This window comes from Lutra lutra, chromosome 11 (assembly GCF_902655055.1).
Source record: "Lutra lutra chromosome 11, mLutLut1.2, whole genome shotgun sequence".
NCBI lineage: Eukaryota > Metazoa > Chordata > Mammalia > Carnivora > Mustelidae > Lutra > Lutra lutra.
This window is the reverse complement of record NC_062288.1, coordinates 21,319,595-21,335,057: the sequence shown is the minus strand read 5'-3', so window position 1 is coordinate 21,335,057 and position 15,463 is coordinate 21,319,595. Positions and strand designations below refer to the sequence as shown.

General features: G+C 42.1%; 1 protein-coding gene across 3 annotated transcripts in view; it reads right to left on the bottom strand.

Annotated features, from left to right (window-relative positions):
• RELN (reelin) overlaps positions 1–15,463 on the bottom strand; it is a 518,586-nt gene that overhangs the window by 85,112 nt on the left and 418,011 nt on the right. For all 3 annotated transcript variants that reach the window (XM_047695315.1, XM_047695316.1, XM_047695317.1), the window contains exons 29-34: positions 11,452–11,609; positions 9,956–10,163; positions 8,478–8,554; positions 2,408–2,566; positions 2,032–2,220; positions 1,234–1,507 (exon numbers count right to left, since the gene is read on the bottom strand). In XM_047695315.1, coding sequence (XP_047551271.1) covers positions 1,234–1,507; positions 2,032–2,220; positions 2,408–2,566; positions 8,478–8,554; positions 9,956–10,163; positions 11,452–11,609 — 1,065 coding nt within the window. The remainder of the gene's footprint in view (positions 1–1,233; positions 1,508–2,031; positions 2,221–2,407; positions 2,567–8,477; positions 8,555–9,955; positions 10,164–11,451; positions 11,610–15,463) is intronic.

Genomic DNA, 15,463 nt, shown 5'->3' with positions numbered 1-15,463 from the left:
CTAGCAAGCGTTTAACACAAGGAGCTGGAGGTTAGTGCCAGAGCTGAGAAGCCAACAGGGGCGGCGAGGAGACCAGAATTGAGCAAAGTTGGGACGCTGCTACAAGTCCGAAGCTGGAGGGACACTGTTGGCTGGTGTCCAGGGGCCAGGATCCTGGTGGGGGGGGGCCCTCTTTGGGGGTGGGAGCCACTGAAGTTAGCCAAGATGCTCTTGAGACAGAAAAGGAAGGGAAGGGATACCCTGTTTTATCTCTGTTTCCACTCTGATTATCGCACCAGGTTCTGCCACTAAATCTATCTGGGAGCCAGCAGACACAGGAGCCTGGTAAACGCAGCCTGCAGAGGCCAACGTGGCTGAATTCCAGAACACAGCAGTGGCAGGGCAAGGCAGGAATTTGAGGGGAGCAGTCCCAGGATGGCACGCTCTCTAACCAGCCACCTCAGGACACACCGGTTCCTAGAAAGATCCCCAAATTATCCCAATGCCTAAACTGCAAACCTGGGAGCCTGCTGTAAGCCCGAATACAAGTCTTGAATATGGTCTGAAATCCCAGGAAGGGGAAGAGAGATGTAAAAACAATATGAACATTCTGAAGGAACCATCTTTTTACTCTTACTGTGGTACTGAAAATAAAGAAAAAAAAAAAAAAAGAGGGGCGCCTGGGTGGCTCAGTCATTAGGTCTCTGCCTTCAGCTCAGGTCATGATCCCAGGGTCCTGGGATCGAGCCCCGCATTGGGCTCCCTGCTTGGCGGGAAGCCTGCTTCTCCCTCTCCCACTCCCCCACTTGTGTTCCCTCTCTCGCTGTCTCTCTGTCAAAAAACAAATAAAATAAAATAAAGAAACTAAGGCTACTGTTCTTCCACGTGTGATGATTTCACATACTGCTTCATGTGAACAAATATCACTCTGGTTGTTGGGTAGATATGTATTTTTACAACAGAACAGGACTACTCGTACAACTGGCTCTGGTGGGCAGGCTTCCTGTTGCCAGAGAACAGGAAAGTTCAGACCCGTAAAACTTTTGGAACTCACTAACACGTTATAAAATTGCAACCCCAAGTGCCTTGTTCGCCCCCCCGCCCCCCCCCCCCCCCCGCTCCACCCGCTCCACGCAGACTCCCTGCGTAATTATCGTGAGAGCGTCACAGAATTGCCAAGCGGAATCAAAATTATTTTCACATGAGGTGACAGGAACCTAGAGTTCTAAAATGAAGCCACACGGCAATTCTCACATGGTGGAGAGTGGAAGGTAGACGGTGATCCGCTTCCAATTCTGGAATCTTTCTGAGGTATACACGGAACTTTCTGTGTAGTGCAGGCAGCCAATGGTGGGAGGCACACACTCCTCGGTGACCAGATGCCAGTCCCTGCCATTGTTCAGAGAATACTGGAGTTGGACACTGTGGGCCTCGCTGAAGGGCTTGCTGCAGCCCATGCTCATTTCAAACTGCAAGAAGGTCGATGCCGACACGTGGAAGTCCCAGGTCTCGGCGTAACGAGGTTTTCCTGCCAAAAAAAAAAAAAAAAAAAAAAAAGTTGAGTGGTAGCATTTAATGATCCTCTCTTTGCTATTGGGCATTTGTGCTTGGAACGAACATGTTCAGGAGCAAACAAGAACCCTGTCTTATCTGAAGCGACTTTTGCTCCCACAATAACTGCTTTCATTTGGTTAGCAGAGGCTTAGACCCGCAGAAGGCTGCTAATTTGAAAAGCGTGACTATCTTGGAGAGTCTTCTATCTGCCAGTTCTGCAAATTACGAGACACGGGAATGTCTTCCGAGAGAGAGATTTTATTGCTCTGCTTTGAGGAAACCTTATTAGATCACGCAAGGAGGACAGTTCAAAGGCAAGCGGCCGCTAGACGCACCAAGTTCTCTTAGAGGTCAACCCAGCTCCTTTTTTTCCAGAATCTCCCTCAGCCCAGGCAGTTAGGTACACAGTTTTGCATTAGGGAGTCTCCTCTTGGGCTTTAGTTAATTTAGTCCTCTAGTTAATGAAATACTCTCCCTTTAGCTGGTGAAAATATATACCTATGTTTTCAGTGAATATCAGAGCAGTATCCATGGAGAGACAGTCAATACCGACTTGACCTCCTTGTATTCGGTACCAGCTGGCTTGCAAATCTATGGAGCCATCAAATTTGTCTTGAAACCCAGTTTGAGAGCTGTCATTCATTCCGATAAGGACATCATCCAAGGCCCACTGGGCTGAATGCTTTCCTGAAATCCGATGAATAAAGGCAGTTAGAGAAAGTTTGTTATCCAGCCATATGAATATTTTTATGACTATGCTTTTAAATCAAATTGTCTAGGAAACTGACAGCAAATTACAAAGCATATAGTACAACGCGGCTTTAACCGTATGCTCTCAAGGTCACTGGGAAGGGTGGAGGGAGCGGAAACTTGCCATGTTGAGGTTGCCACCATCGAAAAGCTGTGGCAGGGGTCTTAGCCTCCCGTGGCAGGTCAATGGAAATGATCTGTGGCTCCAGAAATGACATGAAGTCCAACTCTCGAAGCAAGTGCCAGAGTATCCCGTTGTCATTTGAATACTGAACAACAAGCCCTGAGTTAAAAGACATAAATCCAGTTACTTGGACAGCTTTCCTAGAGGCAAAAAAGGGCAAGGAACAGTATTTTTTAAATGGCAAGACTGCAGCAGAAACTTCAAATTGCATCTCATAGAATGAGGGCACATTCATCTAACTTCCTAGGAATGAATTAGTAGACCTGAAGGCTCATCAATTCCTTGACAGTTTCTAGTGCACCAACTCCCAGGAAATGGAAGATGAAGAAGGAAAAAAAAAAAAAAGAAAAAACATAAGCTCTTTTAAAGACTACTCAGCTTTGTATGAGTGATGAGTGGGTTGGTAAGGGGGACATAAAAATCCACAGCAGATCATGTATTTGAATTTTAGATTCTGTCCGGAACATTATCAAGTCTCATCTCATTATTATACACTCAGAAGAAATATCTCAATTTCCCCAGCACAAATCAAGTAGGGCTTTTTTCCTGCCGAAGCACCAGACAGTAAGCAGGGCCCAATATGAAATTCTGTTACATGGGAGGATTCTTTCACTGGCCCTTCACCCTTTGTCAGGCTTTGGTTACTGAAGCTGGAATGAGGTCATATTACTAAATAGCAAAGCAGGGGGGACACCTGGGTGGCTCAGTTGGTTAAGCATCTGCCTTCAGCTCAGGTCATGATGCCAGGGTCCTGGGATCAAATCCTGCATCAGGCTCCTTGTTCAGTGGGGAGCCTGCTTCTCCCTCTGCCTGCTACTCCCCCTGCTTGTGATTTCACTCTCCCTCTCCCTCTTTTTGACAAATAAATAAAAATAAAATAAAAATCTTAAAAGAAGCAAAATAAATAGCAAAGCAGAAAATTCACTCCCCTTCAGTATTAGTTCTACTCTCCTTTCTGTGTCAATCTTGCCCTCTCTATCCACTCCCATCTACCCAATGTCCCTCCTCCACCTGTTACCATAGTGACATGATTTAGTGAACTGCACATTCAAGTTATAGGACCATCTACACTGCCCCTGCCACCTCCCCTGGAAACTTTTTAAATTTTAATTATTGTTTTTTTAAAAAGTAGGCTCCACACCCAGGATGGAGCCCAACATGGGGCTCTGGAACTCAGGACCCCGAGATCAAGACTTGAGCTGAGATCAAGAGTTAGACACTTAACCGACCGAGCCACCCAGGTATCCGGAAACATTTTTTATTTTAAAAGATGGGACAGGGAATAGGTAAGGTTGAATGCAAAAAGAAAAAAAATTGCTAACAATGGGAATCAACAGGATATCTGCTTATCTATCTATCTGTTGTTATTGATGGGAGGAGCAGAGGGCTTTCTGGGCATCTAACTGCCTATTCGTACAACTGGCACCACATACTCATAATTATGACTGGAGATACTGAAGTACTTTGAGTATTCACAGAAATTATGTTCAGGAAAGTTGTATTTGTTACACTAATTTTGTTATATCTTAACCTTTTCAGAAAAAGGTTTTAAATCATTCATGAAATATATGATAACTTTCTAATTTCCCCATTACTGACTGTGGGAATATCTCAATCCCTTTATCATGCTGGGCAACAAAGAGTTTACTAAAATTAAGTTTCAGGAACTATTAGGATAAAATACAGAACCCAAAGACAGCCTTTTAAGGCTAATTGTTAGCACATGGGATTATTGTCACCGCATCTGACAAGGAGGATGCCAGGAACAACAATGACTAATACGCAAAAAATTAGAACTCTCGGGAGAATTAATCTTACTGTATTTAAAATAGAAGAAACCATCATTTATAATGAGAGGGTAAAGACAGCACAAAGAATAGCAACTCTCTGGGGAGAGAGCATGACGGATCTAAGTGTAGAGATTGGCAGTTAAAGCTTCAGTGGGTGGCTGTAGACCCATGAGTTGGAGGAAGAGAGTCACAGTAAAGTTCATGCGGAAAATGGAAGGTAGTCTGTTTCTAGTCTTTATTCTACTTAAGCTGAGGAACTTCTGGAGGAACTCCAGTCTCCAACATTTGATGTTTGATCGAAATATGTCCTATTGGTTTTTAATGTGAATTTGGGTGGCTGAGAAAGCCAGACAGTTCAAAATTTAGTTTTTCTTGTGGCTATTAATCTGTGTTGATATGGTTTATATTTAATAAGATGGGAAAGAGAGAGAGAGAGAGAATAGAGAGTAATTTAGATTACTCTAAATGTAGATTAGCTTTAGAGAGGTACCAGAAAGGAAGCATCATGAGAATAAAATCTCATTGGCTAGTCCTTTCTAGTACCTTCTACTCAAAGTATGGTCCAAGAACCAGCACCTGCGTCACCTGGTAACAGGCCCTGCCTGTGGTGGTTAGAAAACACGTCCACAAATTCTTTGACACTCTTCCCTTTAAAAAGTGGAGTTTAATTTCCCCCTTTTTTGGGGTGCCACTGAACTTAGTAACTTGCATGCAATACATAGAATAGGGTAGGAGTGACAGTGTGTGACTTTTGAGACTAGGCCATAAAAGGCTTTGCACATTCGTCTTTGTGTCTTTCTCATGGATCTCTTACTCTGAGGAAAGCCGACTGACAGGTAGTAGGGATGACGCTCAAGCAGCCTATGGACAGGCCGACCCAGTGGGAAACTGAGGCCTCTTTCTACCAGCCATCTTGGAAATAGATCCTCCAGCCCTGCTTGGGTCTTTCCATGCCGGCCCCTTCTCCCGGCTTTTACCCTGGCTGCAACTTTATACAAAATCCTCAGTCAGGACCACCCAGCTCAGCTGCTCCTGAATGCCTGACTCATAGAAACTAGAAGATAACTGCTGTTTCTTGTGCTAAGCCACTCAGTTTTGGAGTCATTCATTATGCAGCATAACATCCCTAGTCCTGCTGACTCAGAACTTGCCTTTGAAAGCTCCCTTGAGGACCAAGTGTACATGAGAAGCAGGACTCAAGGGGTCCATATTCTGTTTCATTTCTGTTTGCAGTCCTTCTCAGTAGCTTTTTTAGGAGGGACACAACCAGGTCTGCAGAGATTAGGACCCAATCCCAAAGGACAATAAAGGAGGGCCTCCCAGAAGTCTGAAACAATGGGGGAATGCAAGAAAGGGAAACAGCAGTATCTCTATTTCATAGAAATTGCCGAGCCCCATTAGCTGGGTCATCTGACACACTGCACATCTGAAAAATAAAACCAAGCCATTTTAGCTCATCTCCCGAGTTTCGGGCATGAACCACATTTCTCTTTTTAAATTACAGCCCCATCTGCATTCTGCCCAGTCTTATTGAAAATAGCCTAATTTTTATTTTAATTCCAAATATGTAAATTAAGGCTTCAGCTTGAGTAAGTAAAAGAAAAAAAAATCTGTACTTTCATCAACTGGAAGAGATTGGTTCAAGGATTTAGGCAGATTTACATTTTAACAACCAGTTTTCAATAAAAGACTGAGAAATGCCTGTGGGATGTGAATTACATGGCTAGCAAGGAGTTCAAGAAAACAGCTCAAGGGTAGTGGAGAAGAAGTTGCTTGTTCCTAAACGGGTCCTCAGGGAATGTACCCGGCAGGACAAGCAACAGCATTTGTAGTCAGAGGTTAAGTGTCGAGCAGAACTTCATCTCTATGACAGGTGGATGTTTCCTAGTCTATTCTGGTCAGTTTTTTTTTTTTTTAAAGTTCATATCCAGGGATCTATAATTTTTAGAAGAGTCACGTACACAATTGCTACACAGTTCCAACCACCCAGTATTTTATAGTAATTTTATTACAGAGGTTAAAGAAAATGTTAACATGCTCTACCTCTCCAATCAGAAAATAAGATCGTCAGGACAGGACCCTGTCATCTGTACACCTCAAAGTTCCCACCTCTGCATGGGCGGAACATGTGTTCTAGAAATACTTCTGTGTTTTGAACTACTTATTATTTTTGTGGGTCGAGCTTGTAAAAATTTAAATCAGATGATGTTGTCCCCTGGGTTCAAGGCCTTCAGCTGGTGTCCATGACCCGTGGACTCACGCCCCATCTCCCTACTGTAGCTAGCAAGGCCCCATATGTCTGGGCTCCTGCCCCTCATTCTCCATGAGTCTCAAGCCATACCAGCCTTCCTTTTGTTCTCCAATATCACAATTCTTTTCCACTTCGTGGCCTCTGCTGCTGCTTCTGACTGGAAAACTCTCCCTGGCCTCATCATGTTGCTGGCTCCTTTCTATCCTTTAGATTTCAATTTAAATGTTACTTCCTCAGTGAGACCCCTCCCAGACTGCTTTATCTAGATCACATCTCTCAGCCAACAGCTGTCCATCTCATCAGCTTATTTATTTCTGTCTAACCATCAATCTAACATCTTGCTTATTTGTGTGTTTTCTGACTCCTCTCACTAGGAGCAAAGCACCCTTCGGGGCCTGGATTTTATCTGCTGTAGTATGAGCGCCACTCTGGTTCTTCTTCCCCTTTTGGCCTATGCTGGTTTGGACCTCTAGTCCCCTGTGACACACTCTCTCTTTCCCTCTGCCACATGGTGGGCAACATCCAGAATCTACCCAGCATCCATCCTGGGTGCTGGAAGGAGAACCTCAGATGAGCCTCGATGAAAATGTAGCAGAAAGAAGAAATCTTTCCTGTTTCAACCCATTGAGATTTCGAGGGCTGTTTGTGATAGAAGCATCGCCTCGCTCATCGTGACTGCTGTGTCAGACATTTGGGGACACGGTATCCACAGCCTAGAACATGTGTGGCTTAGAGCAGACTCTTGAAGAGACATTTGTTGAAGAGATTAGGGAACACAAAATGGGTCTGTAGAAGTTTCTAGACTGCTGCTTCAGTAAATCAATGATCTGGACAATTACTACACTAAAAGTACTAACATATTCAGAAAAAGTCATGAAAGCTTTCAGTCAGCAATAATACGGCCGAGGACATGTCGGATCGGTCATTGAGCTCTCAGCAGCTCCACTGATTAACAGGGACGGTTTAGGCCAGCATGTTACACACAGTCGTGCCTGAGATAATAACAAATCAGAAGCTACACAACTTGTCACGTACCATTCATGAGATCAAGTTTTGGAGGAGGCCCCATCTGAGAAGCCCAGGCGTTTTGTGCTAGGAAAACTCGCCTTCAGGGTTCCTTAGGGCATCCCCAGTCTGCAGGGCTCCAGGAGGCTACTAACATATGCTACAAGCCTTTTGCATTTCTTTTAGAACTGAATCACGGAGGCAGAAGATGGCATGGAAGCCTAGAGAAAGCAGAGGTCTGGGCAAGGAGAGACGCAGGATGTGGGTGGTTAAGGTGTCCATTCTGGAATGAGCCTCTGTAGTTTGAATCCCTGTTCATCCACTTACGGACTACACGATCTTGGCTAGGTTACTTGATCTACCTGTGCCTCAGTTTCTACATCTTTGAAATAGGACTAATAATACCTATGGCAAAGAGGTATGATGAAGATGAAATGTATTAACAGATAAAACACTTGGAACAGTACCTTGCATATAATAGGTGCTTAGTAAAATTTAAGGTTTATCACTGCCAAGAACTGTTCCTTCTACCAAAGGATGCTAGTACCCCCAGAACCTTTATGGGCACGAAGTAGAGTCTGATGTGCATTCAGTAATGCCCTTGCAAACAAGCTTCTAGCCCCACACTAAATGTAAAAGGCTCTGCTATTTTTTCTCCCTATTGAAAGTTATAAAGGAACAGCATTCCTTAAAATGAATATACTCTGACCACAAGCAAATACTTCGATCAAAACAAATATACTCTGACATGATCCATAAGCTTTTCCGGTTTAAGGACCTAGATGAGGGGCCTAAAAGATCATGGCTTTATGCAGCTAGTCATTTAATGATGGAGAAGAGAAGAGAAGAGAAGAAATGATTCAGGGTAGCATCTCAGCTTACAAAATCCTGGCCACACTTTGGGAAGAAAAAGGAGTCATCTACCCACAGTAACTATAATTTCTAAGGAAATACAGCGACTTACCTTCATTTCTAGCTCTCGGTTTGATGCAGGTAATCCCTGAAGTTTTGCTCCCAATTTGTATATAAAACTGAACGAGTCTGTAAGGGAGGAGGGGACAAACTTCAGTTTACTTACAAATAAAGAAGAAGAAATTGAACTTTCGCATTTTGACACATTAAAAAAAAGCGTCTGTAATTCCAAAATACTATGTTTAAGCACCAATGGCATATGAGAAGTAGAAACTACATAGATTATATAGCGACCTAATTCTGTAACCATTTTAGAAATGGTTACTTAATAACCACTAATTTTGTACTGTAATAATGATTTAAGCAAAAAGAAACAGCTTTTACTTCAATGTGAACTTTGATGTAATTGAGTGTAATCATGGAAATGCTCATTCCTTAGATTGAGATAATACTGTTCTTGGAAATTCAGGATGAGGAAAAATCTAACCTAAAAACTAATGCTACATTAGATTAGAAAAATCTAACCTAAAAACTAATGCTACATTAGTTTAGGGCCACATAATTATCTATCTTGTTGATTTAGAATCAGAGGCTTAATTTTTCACAGCTGAGGGGTGCCTGGGTGGCTCAGTGAGTTAAGTCTCTGCCTTTGGCTTGGGTCATGATCTCAGGGTCCTGGGATCGAGCCCTGCATTGGGCTCTCTGCTCGGCGGGGAGCCTGCTGCCCCCTCTCTCTCTGCCTGTCTCTCTGCCTACTTGTGACCTCTCTCTCTGTATCAAATAAATAAATAAAATCTTAAAAAAAAATTTTTCACAGCTGACACTCAGTGTGATGTAAATTAAGCCTCAGTCCATAGTAAACTAACAGAGAGGGCCTATGCAACAGGTGCTCCTCTGTGAGAACGCAGAAGGAAGGGGAAAGAGATCAAAGGCAGAAATAAAACGGGACACAGAACTCCAGATTTTAGTGAGGACAAGTCTAGAAGTTCCAAATAGTTCTTCAGTTTCTTTTCTTCTGATTCTCAAATATTGTAACTGACAATAATGAGAAAAGCACAGTTTCATTTTAGGCGTGATACTATTTCATTTGACCTTAAAACCAAGCAGTTATTTATTTTACCAGCAGGTGTCAGTGTAGGTATTTTAAATTTCTGGAGCAGTTTTTAATAAATGAATACAAATAAAGTTTCAATCAATGGAATACATAATTCTTGGACACAGAATTTAAAGTTGAAGCTATAAGCATAATAGAAAACACTCTTCATAGTAACACAGAAGTTTAGAAAACCAAGCTGACATACTTTAGACAGACAGACTTTGGTGATGTCTGTAGGCTGATTAATGAATTGTGGTTTTGCAGAAACTATTTTATTATGCTATTTAAGTTATGCTGCATTTTTTAACATATCAGAATGTATATACAGAAACCGTGGATTATGTAAATCCTCAATAACAGTACAAAGAGTTTTAAGTTAGACCAAAGGCATGGTAAATACTATGTTCATGGAGAAGTGTACCAATAAACTCTACCTGATATTCCTGGTGTCCAGAGGGACAGTCCTCGCTTCCCTTTTCCCGGGGCCATTGAAGTAGAGAGATTTGCCATCATTAAGTGTTCCACAACCGGTTCCAACCTGGCCCCCAGTTATCTTGTACCACAGAGGGCTGAGCTTCCCCTCAAATCTATCGAACATCTCACTGTGATTAGGGACATTAGACACACAGGTTCCTTGTGCGGCTTCCGAGAAAAGAAATATATAGGAGAGAGAGGCTTTGTTGAAATTGTTTCATGTTAGAAGGTATAGTCAGAGCACGGGCTAAGAAAGCATTTTCACAGGTGTTAGGGGCACATGAAACCACATGGAAGTCTGTATCCCACAACTGCCTGTCTGAAATACAGCCACCACTACCATCACCAAAAACATTATTCCACCTCTATAATTTTTTATTCATGTGTAAGAGACAGTAGGAAACACACATTTCCATGGTTCTTGCTACCAATAGGAGGTGGGCAAACTGAAAAACAGATTTTGTTCATCATAAAATTTGTTCCTTTGTTGTCCCTCTATCAGAGGATCAATAAGGAGAGTTAATCCCTGACTTAAAAAAAAATACCCTAAAACCATGAGTGGCAGTACTCCCCACAGAAGGCCTGCAATGACATATGTTTGTCTTTGGTCACAAGCCAGATGAAGGGCAGAGAGCTGAAACTCTGGGAAGCATCCTTTTGAAATTGTCTCTAGGAAAAACTCTAAACAAAACTTTGAAGCTTATAACATTTTCTTCAATTTTACTCTTTAATCTCGGTTCCCTTTTTATTTTTGCTTGTAACAATAGCCAAGGGTGACTGTGGTCAGAAACTCTCTCTCTTGTAAAGTTTTCTTTGGCAGTCTTGGATTTATCATTTCAGGCACTGACTTTTACTCTGCATGTGTAAAATTACAGTTCTTATAAAAAGCAATGTAAAGAGCACAGATGTAAAAAGAGCACAATGTAAAAAGCACCCTTGTAGCCAAGTGGTGAAGGAAGAGCTTAGGTTTGAGTGTTAGAGAATGACTTGCCAGAGTCTGAAGCCTGGCTTCAGCAACTCCTCGCTGTGTGTCCTTGGGAGAGGTACTAAGCCTCTCTGTGTCTCAGTTTCCTCAAACATAAACAAGACAATAACAGTCTGTACTATGGAACAGCGTTTTTGTTAGAATTCAGTGAGATGATATAAAATGCACTTACTACTTATAGTGCCTGCATAAAGTAGAGCTGAAAGCAATGTTAACTATTACCACTATTACTAATAAATAAATCTCTTTTAGGGAGTGAAATTGGTGTTACCGTGTATTTTTTTCCTTAGGTAACTCAAAACTATAAAATATCTCTCAGCACCTCAAGTGCCTGGATGGCAAATTCCTACAACTAGGACTTAAAGAAGAATCATCTTGGAATCTATTTCCTTGGAAGAAGCAACATGAAAGGCAGTAACTAGAGATGAATATTTTACAAACGAACCATCAGACACACGCCTGTAGCCTTACCGGTGTACCCCAGGTCACAGAAACACACCCCTGACACACAGTCTCCGTGGCCACTGCAGTAACTGGGACAAGGCTCAGATATATATACTCCATCCAAACCAAAGGGAGGCACGTTCTTCTGTGAGCTGCTCTCCTGAATCCATCGGAATCTGGTTTTACTGTTGGGGAAAACAACACATGTGTCTCTTATACCAATACCACGTACAAAAACACTGAAACAGAGCAGTTCAGAAAAATTCAAGAAAGGTTTCGTGTTTATTTAACAGTCATGACCGCTTGACTGGACACTTAACCTTTATAATAAAGTCTCTCTCTCAGAGCTTTCTTGAAACTTGCTGATTTCCTCTTCAGCCTTAATGTTTCAACACCAGGAGGAAATCAGGTACAAAAGATTATTGACAGCCAGACACCTATTATACATTATAGCTTGTATATGTTCTATCTCACATGCTTTTTAAAAAAAAAAAACAATGTATAGACCTTCTTTTTTCTTTTTTAAGATTTTATTTATTTATTTGAGAGAAAGAGCAAAGGGAGAGAGAGAACATGAGCTTGGGGAGGGGTGGTGGGAGAGAGAGAAGCAAACTCCCTGCCAAGCAAGGAGCCTGGCATGGGGCTCGATCCCAGGACCCCGGGATCATGACCCTAGCTGAAGGCAGATGCTTAATTGACTGAGCCACCCAGGTGCCCCCCATCTCATATGTTTTTAGTAATAAAAACCAGAAAGGTATTCCTTTTGCATAATTAATATATTACCCTTCCACTGCATTGATTTTATGGGCATTTTCAGAAGAGGCTATTTAGGAATTTCTGAGATAATCAGATAAAATGTTCTTTGTTGGGACACATAAAGGGACTCCGGCTATTTGCCACTGACATGATCCTGGCAGGAAAGAGTTAAGTTTGTACTGACTGTGCTCCTCCCACCTGTTGCCTTCCTCTTCACCTCTCAACTTCAAATCCCTAAGACTGCCCATTCTACTAGCTCTTAGCAACCAGCTAGGCTGCCAATACTGGTGACTGCCAATGAACAAAAGAGGGACCTGGTCCCAGTGCTTCAAACCTTGGAACACCAGTGGGCTGGGCTGCTGCCTGGTACTTCTTCCCCAACAACAGTCTTGAGGCTGCCAGACTAACACTGGTCTCAGTTGCTCTCCAGTCTTTGTGATCCTTTCAGCATATCTCTTTCTTCTCAAATATATGGAAACCTGTGCACATCTATAATGTCACACCAGGAAAACACCTCTTCCTTCTCAGTTCTACTGACAACAAGGAAGGAAGATGGATTAGGTTATCTGGAGTCCAATTAATTTCACTGCCAATATTTATAGACTTTTGAGTGAATCCAGTTTCTTTGTGAACAAGGGTAAAGAATCTTAAAGATTAATGAAGACTGCTTGAGAAAACTATAGACAAAGTTGGTTCCTTCTCCTCTCCATTATTGTGGAAATAATATGGCAGAGTCAGAATGCATATCTTTCTAGCTCTTCAAATGGCTTTGATTACTTGGCAACCAGAACCATAAACCTGGATTTTTCTTCTTCATTATTCTAAGTTACCTAATCCTGGCAAATTTGCGAAATGTGACCCACAATATTTTTTACTAGGTTCAAGTATTCAGAGACTAATCACTCATTAATGCAAGTCTTAGCATACATTTGTCAGCATTAAGAAGAAGGTGAACACATATTCAACTTTCCTCTACCCTAAGTTCTCCCATTTGGATCAGATGAGAGTATCTCTATCAACTGCCCTCCTTCATGAGAGAAGTGGGCTCTGGTTGAGGCCCAGAAGCTTTCAGAAGGTTGAAGAATCCTACTTTTAAGTAGAATTCTAGAAGCTTTGGTAATTTGATAGTGAAGAAGAGCAAGTGAAACCCTTTGACTCATCTCTGTTTTTTGAGGTCCCCATAATTTTCATAACAATGAAAGAATCAGGATCTGGTCTGGTCGGACCAAGGAGGCACCCCCAAGTCTAAGGCTCCTATAGACCCAAGAAGCAGAGTTTGTGGTTAGATATTTGAGAATGTGAAAGACCTCAGGAGCTGAGCATTAAGGAATCTATTTTTAAATAAAGAAAAAAAGAACAGGGCAAATCAAAGTGATGAATTATTGGTTAACAGGGTAAGTCCTGGACATGATGAATTATAGCAAGGAGTCCTAGCTGAGAGCCCATGTTTCAAAGTAAAAGGGCAAGAGATTGTACCTATAGAGGTACAATCTTTTAATCTCTGCTAGATGTTTTTTTAGTTTTTTTGTTTTGTTTTGTTTTTATGATTTTATTTATTTGTTTGACACAGAGAGAGACAGTGAGAAGGGGAACACACGCAAGGGGAGTGCGAGAAGGAGAAGCATGCCTCCTGCTGATCAGGGAGCACAATGTGGAGCTCGATCCCAGGACCCTGGGATCATGACCTGCAACAAAGGCAGATGCTTAATGATTGAGCTACCCAGGCACCCCTAGATGGTTTTTAGTTAGTAGGTGCAAATCAAAGCAAGACAGTTTTCACCCATCATGACATAGGCAACTTTTGCTTCATTTAAATTATTCCCAGTTATGTCTGGTTCCTGATGCCTACTGCTGCCTGTCCTACTCTCCCTTGCACTGTTTTGGAATTGAGCACAAATAATTCAGAAACTCAGGGTTGCTGGAATAAGAGGAAGAACTAGTAATAGATTCACTAAAAAAACTGTAGACATGGAGAGACCATCAGAAGAAGTAGGCCAAAGTGAGGTGGGTGCTTGAAATAGGTGGTTTCTGATGATTAAAGTTATCGTGCCTGGGGCGCCTGGGCGGCTCAGTGGGTTAAAGCCTCTGCCTTCGGCTCAGGTCATGATCCCAGGCTCTCTGCTCAGCGGGGAGCCTGCTTCCTCCTCTCTCTCTCTCTGCTTGCCTCTCCGCCTACTGTGATCTCTGTCTGTCAAATAAATAAATAAAATCTTAAAAAAAAAAAAAGTTATCGTGCCTGTTTCTTGAAATGTCTTCTAATTCCTTGCCCAAGAGCTATTTTTTATAATAGGATACTTTTCATCAAACTGTTTCTGAATCTTTGCTTGAAAACCTCTTCTTATACCAGCAAAAATCTACTGTGCTTGGGATCCTACATGCTCCTAATTTAAACACTATGTTACAAGAGACCCAGCATGCAGGGAATTTCCTGACTCAGCACCATGAATTCATCATTCTCTCTACATTGGGATATTTGCTGCTCACTACTGGAATGGCTTTGTCAACTGAAGACTGAATAACTTTTATCCTTGGACTAGTTCTTTTCTGGGTACTCATACTCCACACAGGAATAGTGCGGTGGAACAATGGAGAAGGCTAGTCAAAGACAAGCAAAGTATTATGCTGTCCACTTACAGAATGAACCTCCAATTGAATCTAGCTGCAGGAACCAGAATGAGCCTATTATCCATTCCCGTGTGCAGAACCAGGCCTCAAGTGTATCTTACCTTTATTTACTTTTCTTAACCATGAAATAACATGTAATTTTTAGGCTATAGCAACAACAACAAGAAGTGGGCCAAAGTTGAGCTAATAAGCATGTCTAGATTCCATATAGTTTGTCCTTTCTAAAGTAGAAGAGATGAAGTCTTAAAATTATTAATGTGTGTGTGCCCATGTGTGCATGTGCTACCTGTGCCTTTTCAGGGAGATACAGCAGAATGCAGAAGAATGATTTTTTGCTGAACAGCACTGAATTTATTTTGGAAAACATATTTTAAAAAGGGAGGTATCTTCACTGTAGGTCATCACCTACTGTTGGTCCTTATTCCTCATTCAGGATCCCTTCATTCAACTGGCATTTACGAAGTGCTTCTGACACGCCAGGCATAGTGCTAGGGCTAGGTGTAGGATGGGAAGCAAAACCCAGCACAGTTCCGGCCATCACGAAGCCTGGATTCAAGTGAGGAAACACATGAGTCAAACCCTGAACAAAGAACGGTCCATGTGCAACCCTGTTTACTACTGTGATTGAGAAGGACATAAAGCTAGAAGAGCATCTTTC